Source organism: Carassius carassius, chromosome 41 (genome assembly GCF_963082965.1).
Source record: "Carassius carassius chromosome 41, fCarCar2.1, whole genome shotgun sequence".
Classification (NCBI taxonomy): Eukaryota; Metazoa; Chordata; class Actinopteri; order Cypriniformes; family Cyprinidae; genus Carassius; species Carassius carassius.
In genome coordinates, this window is record NC_081795.1 from 13,998,223 (window position 1) to 14,015,295 (window position 17,073).

A 17,073-nucleotide genomic window follows, 5' to 3' on the forward strand; every position below is an offset into this window, starting at 1 on the left:
ATTCCAAGAAAAAGAACTAAATATTTATTTAGTGCATAGTGCAAATCTTAGTTATATTAATCAAACTTAATTAACATTACAAAACTATTAATTCTGACATGGAGAAAGGAAATTAGTGGCAACAACTTAATTTCCATTCTCTTGTAATGCCTGGTTAGATTTAACATTAGTTGTTATTGTCATTCAAGCACATGCAGTACATTACATACTGTATTACACATTTTAAAAACTTAATGCACCCATAATGGGTGTGAAAATACACTCTATAAAATATAAAATTACAAAGCAATTTGATGATGTCTCACATTAAGGCAAAATGTAAGTTGTTTAATTTTAAGTGTCAGCTTTTCACTTTACACGGTGTGAACTTTTCACCGTCAATCAAAACAAATGAATATGAAAAGTATTTTAACATTTTTATTTTAATTAAGCATTAACTCAATCATTGACTCATCAGTTAGCCCGAAATCATTGGAAATACCTAGATATATAATCATTATATTATGACTTTATTATATAAATAAAATATATATGATATCATTATAGACTGTGACACATAAAATAATAATATAAAGACAAATATTGTTAGAATCTTGTGTGGAAAGAATACAATTTTATTTATTTAATTACTTTATTGTAAAAATACTGCAACTCCACATGACAGTCAGGGAACTTCCAAGGGGACTCAAGGGAGTCTGTGGAAAGGTTTAGAAAAATATGAATGAATGAATGGATCTCGTTATTGAGGATTAATAATAATAATTTAAAAAGTTTAAATAAAAAATAGATACATAACATATAAAAGTACAGTATTATAAATAAAAAAGTAAAAATGTAACAATAGAAACTACACATTCCACATTATGATCAAATTTAGAATAGTATTTTTTCTAAAAGATCGAGAATCTCGCTAAAAGCAGTTGACAGCTCTAATGTTGAGTCAACTCTTCTGGAGCTTTATAGAGTACAGCACAGACTCTTTCCTCTTTCTATCGAGTCGCAGCGCTGCCAATCGGAGCCGAGTAGAGTAGAGTAGAGTAGAGTTGTGTCCCTGTGGCCGCCATTAAAGGATGCGACCAATGTATTCAAACAAACCAGTGAGACACAGCTGAGCACAGCACAGCCTTACCTCTTTTAACTGTACTTTTTAACCAGAACATTTTACTTCCATCGCCAGCGTCTCCGCGAAAGGCCGTTGACGAGAGTCCGGTGAAGACCTAGAAAGCAGCGAGTGATTTTTAGTCAAATTTGAAGCTGAAGTCTTCTGTCTTGAACTGTTTGTTGCTGCCTCGCTTAACGTTAGCCCGATGCTATGCTAAGCTAAAGGGGGAGGGCTTGGATTCACTTCCCTACCCTCTCGGACTCCTGAAATTACATATTATTTGATGTAAAAAATCTCGGGGTGAATAGCATCTCACCGCGGATCATGGTAAATGCAAGCAGGGAGTTTTTAGCGCAATTATTCCTGGTAAGTGAGTAACCTCTAGCGGAGTCGTAGCGGAGCTAAGCTAATTAGCTCGCTGGACGCGAAGCCGATTGTTTCCGAGAGACGGAGACCCTATCCAACCCCCCTCGCATTATCTGTTCCTGGGATCTGAAAGACAGGATGGCCCGCTGGACTGAGCTTTGATGATGAGTTCTTGTTTTGTACCCAACGGGGCGAGCTTGGAGGACTGCCACTCCAATCTCTTCTGCCTGGTAAGAGATCAACTGACTGAGGGCCAAAGCCATATTTAGCTGGCCAGTCAATCAAACAAACAGAGGCCTGTTGATCTTAATACGAACTCAATCGCTGCCGGTTTATAAATATATATTAGACATTCAGGTGTGTGTTTGTGTTGTGTTGACGGAGGTTGGCGCATGAGATACGGCTTTGTTGTGTTATTTAGGTCGTGTTTGCCTAACGTTGGTACACACTTGCTTAACTGGTTGGAACAAGCTGCAAGTTGTTGGCATGAAGTAATTCTTTAGTAGAAAAACAGCTTTTGGGAGACAATATCAACAGTCAAATCCAGCACAATACAGGCAAAACCATTGTTTTTTCCCCCATGCACTGGATAATAATTTGAGATTTAGGCTAGTTTGCTTTTATAACATGCCTTCTTTCGTTTAAGTGAAAAGCAAACATCCAAAATCAGCTTACAGGGTTCGTTTTATTACACCGTTCTATCTGCGCTTGTAGATTTAAAATATAGTATATTATTTTCTCAAAATGAGTCAGAAACCTCCACTTCAGTAGGAGGCCTACTTGCATACACCAACGTTGACAAACTTTTGAAGGTTTTTGCAGTTTGTTTGTTTGCTTATGTATAAATCACTCATCTGGTTTTTATATAACTTAATTACTAAAAACATGGTGCAAATGTGTTTTAGATGTTTTCTAGCTGTTGACTCGGTTTTCTGATTTATGGAGTGATAAAAAAAGACGTTTAGAACACAACAAGAGAAAACGTTATATTGCACGTATTGTTTTTGAGATCTTTTTCATCATGACATTTTGTGTCAAATTGAATTGTACCAAGTTTTAAAAATATTTATTTTTTGACTTGGAAAAATGAAAATAGTGGCACAATAACTGACTTTCTACATTGTTTTATTTGTGCTCATATCTAGTTGGAGGGGTTTGTTTATGTGTCATTTGCCTGATTTATATAACATTTTATTTGTAAAGATGGGATATATATATATATATATATATATATATATATATATATATATATATATATATATATATATTCTGTCTGTTGAAGGTGTTTTTGGATTTATGGAGTAATAAAAAGAAATCCCCTCTGTAAAAACCTTTAATATGTCAACAGAGTGAAATGAGTCTTAATTGAATGTTTAGGTTTCTGTTCTGGAAATATATGCATATTAGTGCATATTTAATTAGATAATGGCTCTTTTGCATATTTAAACGTAACATTTAAGAAAACCTTTCATAATTAAAAGTTCAAATGTACTGTGATCAATCAGCTGGAGAAATAACTCTTCATGTCATGTTGCATCGCTCCTGATAAGACAGTACGTGTGAACTTTGTCAAGAAAGGACAGATTCTAAAAGCTATTTAACTTTGTTCATGGTCTTTGTTTTTTTGTCTCTGTCTTTTATGGACTAGACTAATTATCGGTTTGGTTATGTTCTTCTAGTAATGCTTGTTGAACTTTGTAAATGTGTTGTGTGGTAATAGAAGTCTAATTTTCCTATATACACCTACGTTAGTTTCTTCAATTTGTGGTTGTAGAGTGATCTGTAAACAAGAGCCAAGTATTCATTATAAGTTTCCTGTCTAGCTGGCCTTATTTCACTTCCTTCTTGCACCAAATTCTCATATTTTTATAGTAATGTTGGATAAACTACACTACTACACATATCCAGGTCAGACTATGAACTTGATTGAAGTGATCTTTGATGCAGGTTATGAGTGGAAATGTCATCTCATCTTGGTTTGGGGCTTATTCTATAATTGGGGCTACATTTCACAAAAAAGTGCAGAATCAGTATGCTTTATCAGCAAAATTACTGCTGGTTTCAGTTTATATAATTAAATTAGGGTAACATGTCTGCTAGTTGCTCAGTGTACTTGTTAACCATGTGAATAAAATTAAATTTAAAGTTATCTTAAAAAAAAAGTTTTTATAATCAGTTACTTTAAATACAAGATCCACTTACTGCGAAAGATGTAATTTAAGGGACATCAAAGTAATTTCAAGCACAGAATATTGTGTGAGGTAATCTGGTTTTTGATTTTTGTGAAGAAAATGTAAAAAAAAAAAACATTTTATTGTCTTCAATAAACATGAAATGTACTTTAAATTGTAGGATGAATCTGGGACAAGCAAATGATGCATTTGAGATAAGTTTTCAGATACTTATCAAAGTGGTGAGAAAGTTTAGCAAAAGTCAAAGTTTTTCAGAGCTTAATGCTGACAGTGAATTTCAAATAGGCCTACATGTTGATTCACGATGTTAAATGGTTAGATGGCGTCATCTTGCATTAGTCACAGAAAAATTACTTTACATGTCTACATTTATCAAAGTTGCACAATCAAATTGTCATTTTGGCTGTGCTTTTGCATATGCACGCCTGTTAATCCTAGTGGAGGTGTCGCTTTATCACTGGTTGCTGAGCCTTCACAAACGTTCTCCCTCTCTTTGCTTTTAGGCTGACCTCACTGGGATCAAATGGAAGTGTTTTGTATGGCAGGGCCCCACCTCGTCCCCCATCCTCTTCCCGGTGACGGAGGAGGATCCCATCCTGTGCAGCTTCAGTCGCTGCCTGAAGGCAGACGTGCTGAGCGTGTGGCGGAGGCACCAGACCCCGGGCCGGCGGGAGCTCTGGATCTTTTGGTGGGGAGACGACCCCAACTTTGCCGAGCTCGTCCACCATGACTTATCATGTATGTCTGCTTGGATGTGAAACTGACACATCTGCCAAACTGTAACATGAGCATACACCATTAGAAATATGTGTAGTCAGAGATGACATTTTGCTTGTCAGAGGTTAAAGCAAGGGCTTGATGCAGATTTTTTTTAAATAGCAAAATTGGTAGTTAGCTTGGAGGTGTTTTTCCAGACATTAGTCATAGACTGGTTATTGATTTTGCAGTTGTTGAGGTTTGCTAACTGCATTCATTGCAGATGTGTCAAAGCAAAACTATTCAAGGATTTTAGTATGTCTGCAGTGAGACTTTATTTTTCTTAGCATACCTCATCTGCATAGCAAATAATTCTTACTCAATATATAAGCAGCTCTTCTTATATGGAAGAGGAAACTGTGGTTAATGATGATTCATTCTTTTTTTAAGGTGCAATTAGACTTCAGTCTGAAGGGGACAAAACATCTGTTTCTCATTTACCTTTTATTACCATTATAGCTTGATCAATACTTGGTCATTGAAGAGCTAAGTGGGGTTAATTTCCTGATTCTTTGCACAATTTGTTCCTAAAATGAAAACTGACTACTGGCCTGACATTGCAATATGTGTGGTCTTCCAAAGTATCCATCTGTCTTTGCCATGTGCATTATGATTAACTAAAAAGTCATGTTAAGGCTCGTAACTGGTCCAACAGCAGTTGAGCATGTGGATATAATAGAGTACTGATCTGTCCTCTGTGACTCACAGGTTATGAGGACGGTTCGTGGGAGAGCGGCCTGACCTACGAGTGCCGAACGCTGCTCTTCAAAGCCATCCATAACCTGCTGGAGCGTTGCCTCATGAACCGAGCCTTTGTTCGTATCGGCAAGTGGTTTGTCAAACCCTACGAGAAGGATGAGAAGCCCATCAACAAAAGGTAAAAGAGAAGTTGTGCAAACCGACGATTGAAACTGTGACTGCTATGCGCCTTGTTTAAATTTTGGAGATAACCTGGTGTGTTTTCATGCCCAGCGATGCGGATGCATGCTGTAAGCTGCAGCATTTAACAGCATGATCCTCATTGTTTGTCGCAGCAGACGAGTGACATCAGGCTGTTGGCATTCTTGTGTGAGGAAGAGCTCCTGGAAGCCAGTGATTCTGTCACATATCCTCGCGGGATACTCTGTTTGTTTGCATGAGAGTTGCACTAGACTAGAGCATGTCGTCATCCTAATGAACTGTCTTAAGTGAAACATTCGAAAAATGTAGGGTGGGGCAAAAGGTGCGGTCCATCTAATTGTCTGTCTCATTTGCATAATGTCACTGGCTCCCTCAGGGTAGAGGTGGTGTGGCTGTGGGTGGGAGTATACGACTTCCTGCTGTGGCTGTGCACACTGTGCACTCAGTGTCAGTTGAGGATGCAGGAGCTGGAAAGTGTGGCTGCTTCCTCTGTCTAAGTTTTAATGAAGACCTTACTCTTCTCACAAAACACTGACTATGCGGTTTCACACTAGGTAGGTCAACAGGAACCACTATTTCACTTTCACTTGTTCAGCTCTGCCTGAACTTGAAAAGATGTCAGAGATCCAGAGTTCTTCCTAATAAGCAGTGATACTCATGGCTGAGCATTTCTGGTGCCTTTTTTTTTTTTTTTTTTTTTTTTTCCTAAGGCAGATAGGTGAGCTTGAATGATGATAGGTCACGTTGAGCTCTAAATAAATATATATATATATTATATATATATATATATATATATATATACATATATACATATATACATACAGTACAGACCAAAAGTTTGGACACACCTTCTCATTCAAAGAGTTTTCTTTATTTTCATGACTATGTAAATTGTAGATTCACACTGAAGGCATCAAAACTATGAATTAACACATGTGGAATTATATATGGAATTATATACACAACAAAAAAGTGTGAAACAACTGAAAATATGTCATATTCTAGGTTCTTCAAAGTAGCCACCTTTTGCTTTGATTACTGCTTTGCACACTCTTGGCATTCTCTTGATGAGCTTCAAGAGGTAGTCACCTGAAATGGTCTTCCAACAGTCTTGAAGGAGTTCCCCGAGAGATGCTTAGCACTTGTTGGCCATTTTGCCTTCTGTCTGCGGTCCAGCTCACCCCTAAACCATCTCGATTGGGTTCAGGTCCGGTGACTGTGGAGGCCAGGTCATCTGGCGCAGCACCCCAGCTCTCTCCTTCTTGGTCAAATAGCCCTTGATGCCTTCAGTGTGACTCTACAATTTTCATAGTCATGAAAATAAAGAAAACTCTTTGAATGAGAAGGTGTGTCCAAACTTTTGGTCTGTACTGTATGTATATATGTATATATATATATATATATATATATATATATATATATATATATATATATATATATATATATATATATATATAATATATATATATATATAATATATATATATATTTATTTAGAGCTCAACGTGACCTATCATCATATATATATATATATATATAGCCTACTGTTTAGCATTACCATTTACAATTTATTATCTTTTATTTATATTTTAATATATTTAATATATACTATATCATAGTAAAAAAAAATATGTGATGGCAAACTGAATGTTACTCCAGTCTTCAGTGTCACATGATTTAATTTTTTCAGTTGTTTTTTTTAATAGAAAGTTCAAAAGAACAGCATTTATCATGCATCATTACCAAAAAGTGTTAATTTAACTAACATCAAGCTTTTGAACGGCAGTGCATAGGGCAGTTCACATGCTTTGAAGTGCCATGTTTGTAGTGTGATGTTTGTAGTGGTTTGCTGGTGGCATTTGACTAAGAGTGCTCAACAGACGTTTGAGGAATGCAGGCTTCCCCATTTCTCTCGCTCTCTTTTTTTCTCTCATAGATCCCCTGGTATTGCATAGGGTGATGTTGGCACTGTTATCGGGGGTCATCACTCGATTCCTCCAGTGAGAGCATTGCATTGTTGGCATATAGGCAGGAAGTTCTGGTTCTGGTCTTCGCATTGGTTTTTCTGGTTGAGAATGGGCTACAGTGTTCAGGCATGCAAAGAGAGAGCTGCAACTGTAAAGGTCTAGAAAGTCAAATTGTAAATGCCATTCAAGAGAGCATTATTTGTCTGTATGGAAGTCGTGGTCTAGTGGTTAGAGAGTTTGACTCCTAACCCTAGGGTTGGGGGTTTGAGTCTCGGCCCGGCAATACCACAACTGAGGTGCCCTTGAGCAAGGCACTGAACCCCCAACTGCTCCCCAGGTGCCGCAGCATAAATGGCTGCCCACTGCTCCGGTTGTGTGTATGTGTGCGCACTTTGGATGGGTTAAATGCAGAGCACAAATTCTGAGTATGGATTACCAGACTTGGCTCTATGTCACGTCGCACATACACTGTAGTATAAATAAATTTGAATCAGAAATAAAACCACAACTTTGAATTTTTATCATAAGGTCGTCTCATGATGTATTGGAATTAGTGACAGATCTTTTCTTTCATATTGTGACAGATTTAAGTAAAACTCATTCTTGAAAATGGAAAAAAAAAATGGATGTTGGCAGGTGTGCATGCAAGCTTGAGGTCATTTGTAAGAAGGGGCTTGATCTTAAGTTGACTAAATGACAGAAGAACTCCAGCATACGTTTGTCAGAGAAAAGACTGTAATTTCACTGTGAGATCAAGTTAGCATTTTAATTTAAAATTTACAAGGTCCAAAAAAAAATGAAATGCGTACATGAATTATTCACAATATGATCAATAACATGCATTTAGAGCTAGACGGGGTGTATTTCCAATACAGGCTGACTTTAAAGCTTCTAAAGAAACCAAAAGTCAGTATGATTTTAATATATCAAATATACTACCTATCAAAGAAGTTTCTCTCACAATGGAAAAAGAAATGGAGGCAGAAGAGCTCATCAGCAGCTGCCCACTCCCATGAAGCATTGCAAATGACATAATTGTTTTCCCACAAAGACTAATTGTACATTTTTCTCCTTAATGATTATTAACTTTATAGTTTACTGTTGTTTGATTGTTATCTGCTGTGAAGCATTGCATAGTTTATTCCCTTATAAAAGCATTTTAGTTTTTTGCTTTATCAAATGCAAGTTTTTAATGTTATGATTATTTTAATCTATATAAAATTTCTTCAGAATTAAGGCCTCAGAGGAAAAAAAACACAAACAAATAAACAAACAAACTGTGGGTTCAGTTGATGATTCCTGAATGCTTCAATTTGATCACTCATCATCTTGCATGTTTGGTTACACTGTAACAGCTGTTTACTCTTGCCTGCGGGTCACACACTCACAGGTGTTGGGTTTTTAACTTTGAGAATGTGTGCTACATGCGAGTCAGAGTGTGAGACATTCATTATGTGTTCTAGAATTTAATTCAGCACTTTATAAAACCCCAAAGTTAAAATCTTTGAATTTGTAACCGGATACTCACCTAGTATCCTTTTCATAGTACTCCTAGACAAGATGTAATGTTCAGCCCTATCTGAATGTATTAAAACACGTGTTCTGTGTGACAAGTGTCACAAAGGTTTAGGCACTTACCCTGTAAACAAACTGTGATGACCTCAGCTGTCAACACACCATTCCCAGAGACCTCCAGGAAGTGTGCTGCTTTCTCTCCAGACCCTCGAGTAATCCTCCATTTGTTCCTACTCCTTTGCAGTGAGCACCTGTCCTGCTCCTTTACTTTCTTCGTACATGGAGACAGTAATGTGTGCACCAGCGTGGAGATTAATCAACACCAGCCTGTCTATCTGTTGAGCGAGGAGCACCTGACTTTGGCCCAGCAAAGCAGCAGCTCGGTTCAAGGTAGGAGCATTGCTGATCAGTTGACTCGGGTGAAATCTGTATGTACATTGTGTCTTGAATTTATGTAATGCTGTTGTAGTCTCAACCTCAGGACATGCAAAGGCTGTGTGATAAATATTGAAAATATTATATGGTGTAAATAAAATTGAAAAATAGACAAGTTATTTTAAATTGTAATAATATTTCACAATACTATTGTTTTTTTCTTTCTGTATTTTTGATCAAAGTAATGCACTTTTCAAAAACATTAAAATAAATACTGACTTCAAAGTTTTGTAAGGTAGTGTTCCTTAATGTTGCAGTTGTACTAATCTGTAATAATTCATTACTAAATCTGGTTTCAAATTTAACAACAACTAGTGGTTTTACTTTTTTGTTGCATCTGCATTTGACATTCATGGCTTTTTCTTGACTGTTGGCCCGAATAAGCTGTAATGTGGACTTAAAGGGATAGTTCACTCAGAAATGAAAATTTGATGTTTATCTGCTTACCTCCAGGGCATCCATAACGTAGGTGACTTTGTTTCTTCAGTAGAACACAAACTAATTTTTTTTTAACTCAAACTGTTGCAGTCTGTCAGTCTTACAATGTAGGTGAATGGGAGTCATGGCTAAAACATACAATAAAAAAAATAAATCAATCAAAATAAAAGCCTGCAGTCATGACTATACATTGATGTGTAAAGACACAAAACGATCGGTCTGTCCACAAACGAACAGTATTTATATAGTTTTTTACCTCTGATGCACTGCAATGCCTGTATTGTCTGAACTGTATGAGCGCCTCCTCAAAACACCTATCTCTCATGTGGACCATTGACACTCCTAATTGAGATTGTAGATAGACTATCAATGGTCCACTTGAGAGATTGGTGGTGGTAATGCACTCATAAATCTGCAGTAAAGCAAGAAGACTTCTCACGCGCAGGCTGTGTTTTGAGGAGGCGCTCAGACAGTTCAGGCGTTGCAATGCATCAGAGGTAAAAAATAATATAAATACTTTTCAGTTTCTTGCACATACTGATTGCTTTGTGTCTTTACACATCAATGTATCGTCACGAGCTGCAGGGTTTAATTTAGTTTTTGTTTGTGTATGTTTTTTTTTTTTTGGATTTATTGAATGTTTTAGCCGTGATTACCATTCACCTCCATTATAAGACTGACAGATTGCAGTGGTTTGTGTTCAACTGAAGAAACAAAGTCTCCTACATCTTGGATGCCCTGGGGGTAAGCAGATAAACATCAAATTTTTCATTTTGGGGTGAACTATCCTTTTGAAAGGATAGTTCACCCAAAAATGAAAATTAGTGATTATTTACTCATCCTCAGGGCATCCTAGGTGTATCTGACATCGCAGTTATATTTAAAAAATGTCCTGGTTCTTCCATGCTGTATAATTGCAGTGAATGGTCCCCCTGTTTTTGAAGCCAAAATAAAAAAGGGCATCCATCCATCATAAAATTACTCCACATAGCTCCGGGGTGTTAATAAAGGCCTTCTGAGGTGAAATGATGTGTTAGTGTATGAAAAATATAAAATGTATAAACTGTAATCTCCAGCTTCCAGTCAGTCAAGGTGGCACGTTCACGACAAGGCATTCGAGTGTATGACATGGACGTAGTGGAAGGCACAATGTAAGCTCTGGGGATAAAATCAATCGTTTTCTTTAACTAACGCAATCTTTCACTTCAGAAGGCCTTTATTAATACCCCAGAGCCATGTGGAGTAGATTTCTGATGGATGGATGCACTTTTTTCGGCTTCAAAAACAGGGGCACCATTTACTGCCATTGTACAGCTTGGAAGAACCAGGACCATTTTTAATATAACTCTGATTGGATTCGTCTGAAAGAGTAATGTCAGAAATGCCTAAGATGCCCTGAGGGTGCATAAATCATGGGCTAATTTTTATTGTTGGGTAAACTCTATCCCTTTAAGTGTCTATGTGAAAATAATGCTGTTAAACTCATTTGTAGATTGTTTTTTTTTGTTGTTGTTTGTTGACTCACATTAAGACACAGTTGTATTGATATACAAAAGCGGAAAGTTTAGCACTCAGTGCGAAGCACATAATGACAGTAGTCATGAGAGGGAATTTTACACTTTAGTGATGTAACTCAAAAGATGACAGGCCCTCCTCTTTGTTCTGCTGTCTTTTTTGTGGTTTGTCGTTGCCCCAGCAGTCAGACTGGTGGCAAACACGTTTTCTCTTCTGTTCAAGGCAACAGTAATGGAAGGCCTACAATGTTAACACCTCTGAGACGCTGCTTCTCTTGTGATAGTCATTATCTCAGTGTAGCCCCACTGTGGCCCTGATGAGGTGTTTTCCAGATTCAGTACTTCTTCTTTGTTAAATCACCACCGTTCCCTCCAAGGTGCTGAGTTCACAAGCTCGTGTCTTGCATTTCTGCTTGGAACTGTATGCTTTACCCTTTACAAGATGCATCTGTTTCTTCTCAACCTGTTGTCCTATGTGGGATCAATGTCAGTCGTTAATCCACCTTTGGAAATGCTGTTGCTTTTTAAAGTAATATTCCAGGTTAAGTACTAATTAAGTTCTGATGTGCTGATAGCATGCTGCCAAATGGTTTCAAGTCATTTCACAGTTCTCATAGGGCTTAACTTGAATTAAGAGTAAAATATTTGTTTAATGGAAGAGTCCTTGTTTCAAGAGATGCTGACAAACCTCTTTATCTGAAGCTTGTTTTTTCTCCATTCTAAGTGGCTAGCAGTCACAAATTGATTGATTTTAATTTAGTTTTGTTTTATTCCAGTTGTTCTCACTGTAATTGTTGAAGATTGACTTTGGCAGGGCTTGTTCACGGAGCTTGTGTTCACTTGTCTGGCTTGTGTTAGTTCGTTAACCATCTCCCAAAGGGCAACTGATGCTTATGTTAGACTCCTGTTAGATGTATTTGCAAAAGCAATAATGTCGAATGCCAAGAGCACTCATTCTTATTATCCCATCATGTTTTATTGTCTTGAACAATGGACCCAAACATTCTCTCAAGTAATCCTTATCTACATGGAAATTGCTCTTTTTACTATTACTGCAACTGCAACAATCTTTCTTGCTTCTAACAATATGCTTAATTGGCCTAATACAAACATATATGAACTCTCCTTGTTCATATTGTGAATATTTTTATTATTTGTACACTAATTGAGACACGGCAAGTTTTCACTTGCCTTTTGTGCTTGGTTTATGTTAAAGTGTCATGAAACTACCTGTGTCAGCACAGGTCCGATCTCATCACAGTTTTGAATAATGTGTAATCGTAGGTGAGAAAAGCTTTGGAAGTTGTAGGAGGAGGAGAGGAGATAATGCAACTGTTTGTGCTCCAGTCAGTTTCCTTTGCTTTAAAGGAGATGCACACTGCAATTCATGTTCGCAAATATATTATACACTTAAGAAATTCATACTTTTATGCTACAAGGACGCCTAAAATTTATCAAAAGTGACAGGAAAGAGGTTAATAATGCAGTTCTTTTAATATTTTATGCATTTAACAATCATTGGGAAAATATATTAGGGTTTTAAAAATTAATTATATATTAATTATAGGGTTAATATAGAAAACTAAAATTAAAACCATAAAAATTGTTATTTGAAATTTTTTTTTAACTGAAATAAAATATTTAAAACTTCTCATTTTAATCTAGTTTAAACTTGGTCTATGAAAAAATATATATATGAGCGTATGAGAGAGAGAGAGAGAGAGAGAGAAATTAAAAAAATATATAGAGACATGGAAATAAACAAAAACTTACAAAACTACAAAAACACAAGCACATTACTAAAACTTAAAAAAATGTTAATCAGAATGAAAAATATTATCTTAATGATACTTATAGATACACATAGAAACGTCTATTTTTTATTTATTTTTATATAGAATAATTACGAGACATATGTTAACATCTAATACCATGTTTCATAATACACTTCAAAAAGGAAATACCTTTGCTCTCTATTTATTGTCCTGTTTCAGATCTAGTGTGAACTGAATTATTGACAGAGCTCATGACTTTCGTTTTATGGCTTTCTTTGTGGCCCTGAGCGTTCTCGTTCTCTTTTTCTTGTTCTCGGGTAACCACGAAGTGAACAGAGATATTACCAGGAAGTATCACACTTGCAATTACATTGAGACAGTATACTGCTTGTTTTCCTCCAGTGATCCTCTCTCCGTATGGTTTGAGTGGGACTCTGACGGGCCAGTCCTTCAAGCTGTCAGATCCACCGACCCAGAAGTTGATTGAAGAATGGAAGCAGTTCTATCCCATAGGCCCCAACACCAAGGAGATCACAGACGACAAGATGGATGACCTCGACTGGGAGGATGATTCCTTGGCTGCTGTTGAGGTTGTTGTTGGTAAGTCCGCTGTAAATATTGAGAGTTCAACATCATCAATTAATGTAAAGTACGAGTGCAAGTAATCATTTATGTTGCACAGCTGGGGTGAGGATGGTGTACCCAGCCAGCCTGGTGCTGGTGGCCCAGTCAGATATCCCAGTCATGGCTACAGTGAGCTCTTCCACCTCCTCGGGCTCTTACTCAGGAGGGCAGCACAGTCACATGATCCATGGAGATACTGGCATCTCTTCAGTCACTCTGACTCCTCCCACTTCACCAGAGGAGGCTCAAGCAGGTAATACTACCACATTCTCAGTTATTGTGAATAAAAAAAATTAAAAAAAAGTTTAACTTTAGTTCTACACAGGTAATTTCTTTTTCCTTCCACTTGGGGTTGAGTTAATGGAAACGTTACGTGATTGATTATATTTTCTTACTACAGCATTAACTGACATTTTAGCAGAAGAATAAAAATGATAATCATGTAATCAATTAATTATGTGACTATCTATTTTTATGTATTTTTTTGGCAGCATAAGAATCATTTTAAAGCCAGAGAAATTCTGAATGTGTATATGTGATTTTTATTATTAACTGTAATTCATATAGCAGTCATATAACAGTTGCAGTAATTATTGTTGTAATTATACATTTAATGTAGGGGTGACCCCGAATAGTCAACGATTCAATGCTTCGATAGGAGGAGCCTGAGTAGACTACCAATCTCACAATCGAATATTCGTGGGGTTTTATGATCATGCCATTTTGAGTATATGGGGGAGCTCACATGTCTGATTTCAAGTAAAACTACTGGTTTTCTTCAAAAGTTCATATACAGTCTATTAAGATAATGCAGTAAATAAGAATCTGAAAAGAACGAAGCAGTAAATAAGAATCTGAAAAGAACGAAACTTTAAATAAATATTTTAACATGCGTGAATAAATCCAACCACCCCTATATTTAAGTTTCACTTTCCATAATCCGTGACCGACAGAGAAGCATGTTGGTGGCAGGGATTTAAATCTTTAATAAGACTCAAATTGACACAGACAGAGTGAAAGACTGGATATTTTCGATCAGGTAGAGTACAAGTGACTTTAAAACATTTCAGCCGGTTTATATATATTGTGTATTATTTATCTCGTATAAGATGGATTTGGTTGAGTTGCACTGCATTATAGCACTTCATTGTAATACTACGGTGATTATCTCTGCAGCGCGTGCAGGACAAACAACAATGCATAATAATAATAACTATGACATTAATAACTATAACATTATAATGAGAACACTATAATAATAAAATTTTATTGTACTACCCACTGTTTTAGTGGGTGGTAGGAAAATCTGACAGGGTTGGACAAATTGACAGAACACCAGGACACATTACCCGTTTGTATTTTCCAGAATCGCAGTGTGAAAGGGGCTTATGAGATAAATCCCACTGATTAAAAACCTGCTATCAGATGACTCATTTTACTGGTCATCTTCAGTGCATGCAACTGAAAACAAAAATGCAGAACATTAATAACTAGGCTCCTGTCATATACATAACGTTATAATGAGAGCACTATTATAAAAAGGGTTTTGCTGATGTTTAATGTTAACTAGCTTTTAATCGAAACTTTATTTTTGTATCTGCGAGGCATCCGTGACACGTTTTCCCTGTGTGTTAATGTCAGTAATTATGGCTGTCGAATATCTGATTTGACTCTTAGTAATGTATTTTGCCCCCGTCCTCAGACACATGATTTGACTATCAGTCGAATATCGGCAAGATTCGAAAATTCAGATTCAGCTATGAAAATCCTTAAACCTCTAATTTAATGTAATTTTTTATGGTTTATTTTTGTTTTTATATGTATTTCTTTTTATATGTATTTCTTTTCAAAACGTTTAATGCCAAAGAAATGGATTCTCTGTTACTGTCAAAACATTTAGTTGTAATGATTTCCCCCACTCTATTGCAGTTTCTCAGCCTGCCCAGAAATGGGTGAAACTCTCCGCTATGTCAGGCGCCTTTAGTGTGGACAGCAGCAGTCATCACGGAGGCAAGATCCCCCGCCGGCTAGCCAGCCAAATGGTGGAGCGAATCTGGCAGGAGTGCAATATTAACCGAGCCCAGAACAAGTATGCAGCTTAACTGATCAGCCAGAGCAAATAACATGGTAATGGGAAATTTGTCGAGTAAGAACAAAGCAACTTCAGGTGTTTGGTATGGTTTGTTTTTGCAGGAGAAAGTTTTCAACCATGTCTAATGGAGTATGCGAGGAAGAAATGGACAAAGCTTCTGTTTGGGACTTTGTGGAGTCATCTCAAAGGTCACAGTGCAGTTGCTCAAGGTATTCTCAAGCTGCACATTTGAAACAAATGACATGTAATTAACTGAAATTAATGAATGAAAGCCTGCTGATGACATTGAGCTTTCGCGTTTCATTCCAGGCTTAAGAACCAGAAACAGCGGGCATGTAGCACCCCCGGGCATCCTCCATCTGCTGGCCAACCTCCTCAGCCCTCTACCAAACACAAGATGGCGGAGAAGCTGGAGAAAGGAGACAAGCAGCAAAAGAGGCCCCAGACGCCCTTCCACCACCGCAGCTCTCTGTGTGAAGAACAGCCCAACTTGGAGCAGGGAGATGGTGTTCACAGGCTGTGTCTGCAGGGCCACGAGGACAGCTGCTACCCCAACCTCCACCATGCTGACATCACCTCCAGCAAGACCCCAATGCTGCACAGCTCAACTGATGAGATGGCTGGCTCCCCTCAACCCCCGCCCCTCAGCCCGCACCCTTGTGAGCACGGAGAGGAGACTGTCGATGGCCTAAAGTCTTCCTCCTCACCCTTGCACCAACACTTCTATCCTCCTTCCTCTGAGCCCTGCCTGGTACCCCAGAAACCCCCAGATGATTCTTCACTAGACCCAATGCCTTTATCCTGCCCACCTCCATACCCAGAGTCCCTAGAAGCCACCGTGTACATGGGCTCCGCCATAAACCCCAACGAGGACACAACACACAACCCCTGGAGGTACTTTAGGGTGCCTGGTAGGAAGAATGCGGATTTCCAAACACCTAATCTTCCTGTGGTCACACTATTCGAGGATGTTAACAGGGCCGGGGGCCAGGATGCTGTTGTGTCAGTTACAGAGTGAGTTCTCTAGCCTTGTGCACTAAAATAGTGATATTGTGACACTAAATACCAACACATTTTCATTTATATTCATGCATTTATCCAAAGTGACTTACAGTGCATTCAGGCTATACATTGTTGTTTATCAGTATGTGTATTCACTGGGAATTGAACCCACAACCTTTTGCTAATGCAGTGCTCTACCACTGAGCCACAGGAACACCTCTTCAACTTTGGGAAGTGTGATTAAAAATAAATTGAGTCATTCTGGCTTGTTGAACTGAAAACCAACAGTTTTCTTTTGGCAGGCAGAATGGATCCTTGTAAAAAATAAAACTGAATTGCTGTTCAAAACATGTCCTTGCCTTCTTGAAAAAGGAAGCTTTTCTAACTTGCCTTTGA

At 37.6% G+C, this 17,073-nt stretch overlaps 1 protein-coding gene and 1 long non-coding RNA gene across 2 annotated transcripts in view; one reads left to right on the forward strand and one right to left on the reverse strand.

The window, feature by feature from the left end:
* Positions 1-593: 593 nt before the first annotated feature.
* LOC132122800 (uncharacterized) lies at positions 594-1,556 on the reverse strand. The gene is made up of 2 exons (XR_009426434.1): positions 1,419-1,556; positions 594-1,217 (listed from the first exon to the last, which is right to left on the reverse strand). It is a non-coding gene; the product is annotated as an uncharacterized LOC132122800 (long non-coding RNA).
* med13b (mediator complex subunit 13b) overlaps positions 1,216-17,073 on the forward strand; it is a 33,835-nt gene continuing 17,977 nt past the window's right edge. Inside the window, exons 1-9 of the mRNA XM_059533212.1 lie at positions 1,216-1,698; positions 4,164-4,398; positions 5,125-5,293; positions 9,042-9,187; positions 13,362-13,559; positions 13,642-13,836; positions 15,513-15,672; positions 15,777-15,884; positions 15,985-16,689. Of these exons, the coding sequence (XP_059389195.1) occupies positions 1,630-1,698; positions 4,164-4,398; positions 5,125-5,293; positions 9,042-9,187; positions 13,362-13,559; positions 13,642-13,836; positions 15,513-15,672; positions 15,777-15,884; positions 15,985-16,689 (1,985 nt within the window). The 5' untranslated portion in view covers positions 1,216-1,629. The remainder of the gene's footprint in view (positions 1,699-4,163; positions 4,399-5,124; positions 5,294-9,041; positions 9,188-13,361; positions 13,560-13,641; positions 13,837-15,512; positions 15,673-15,776; positions 15,885-15,984; positions 16,690-17,073) is intronic.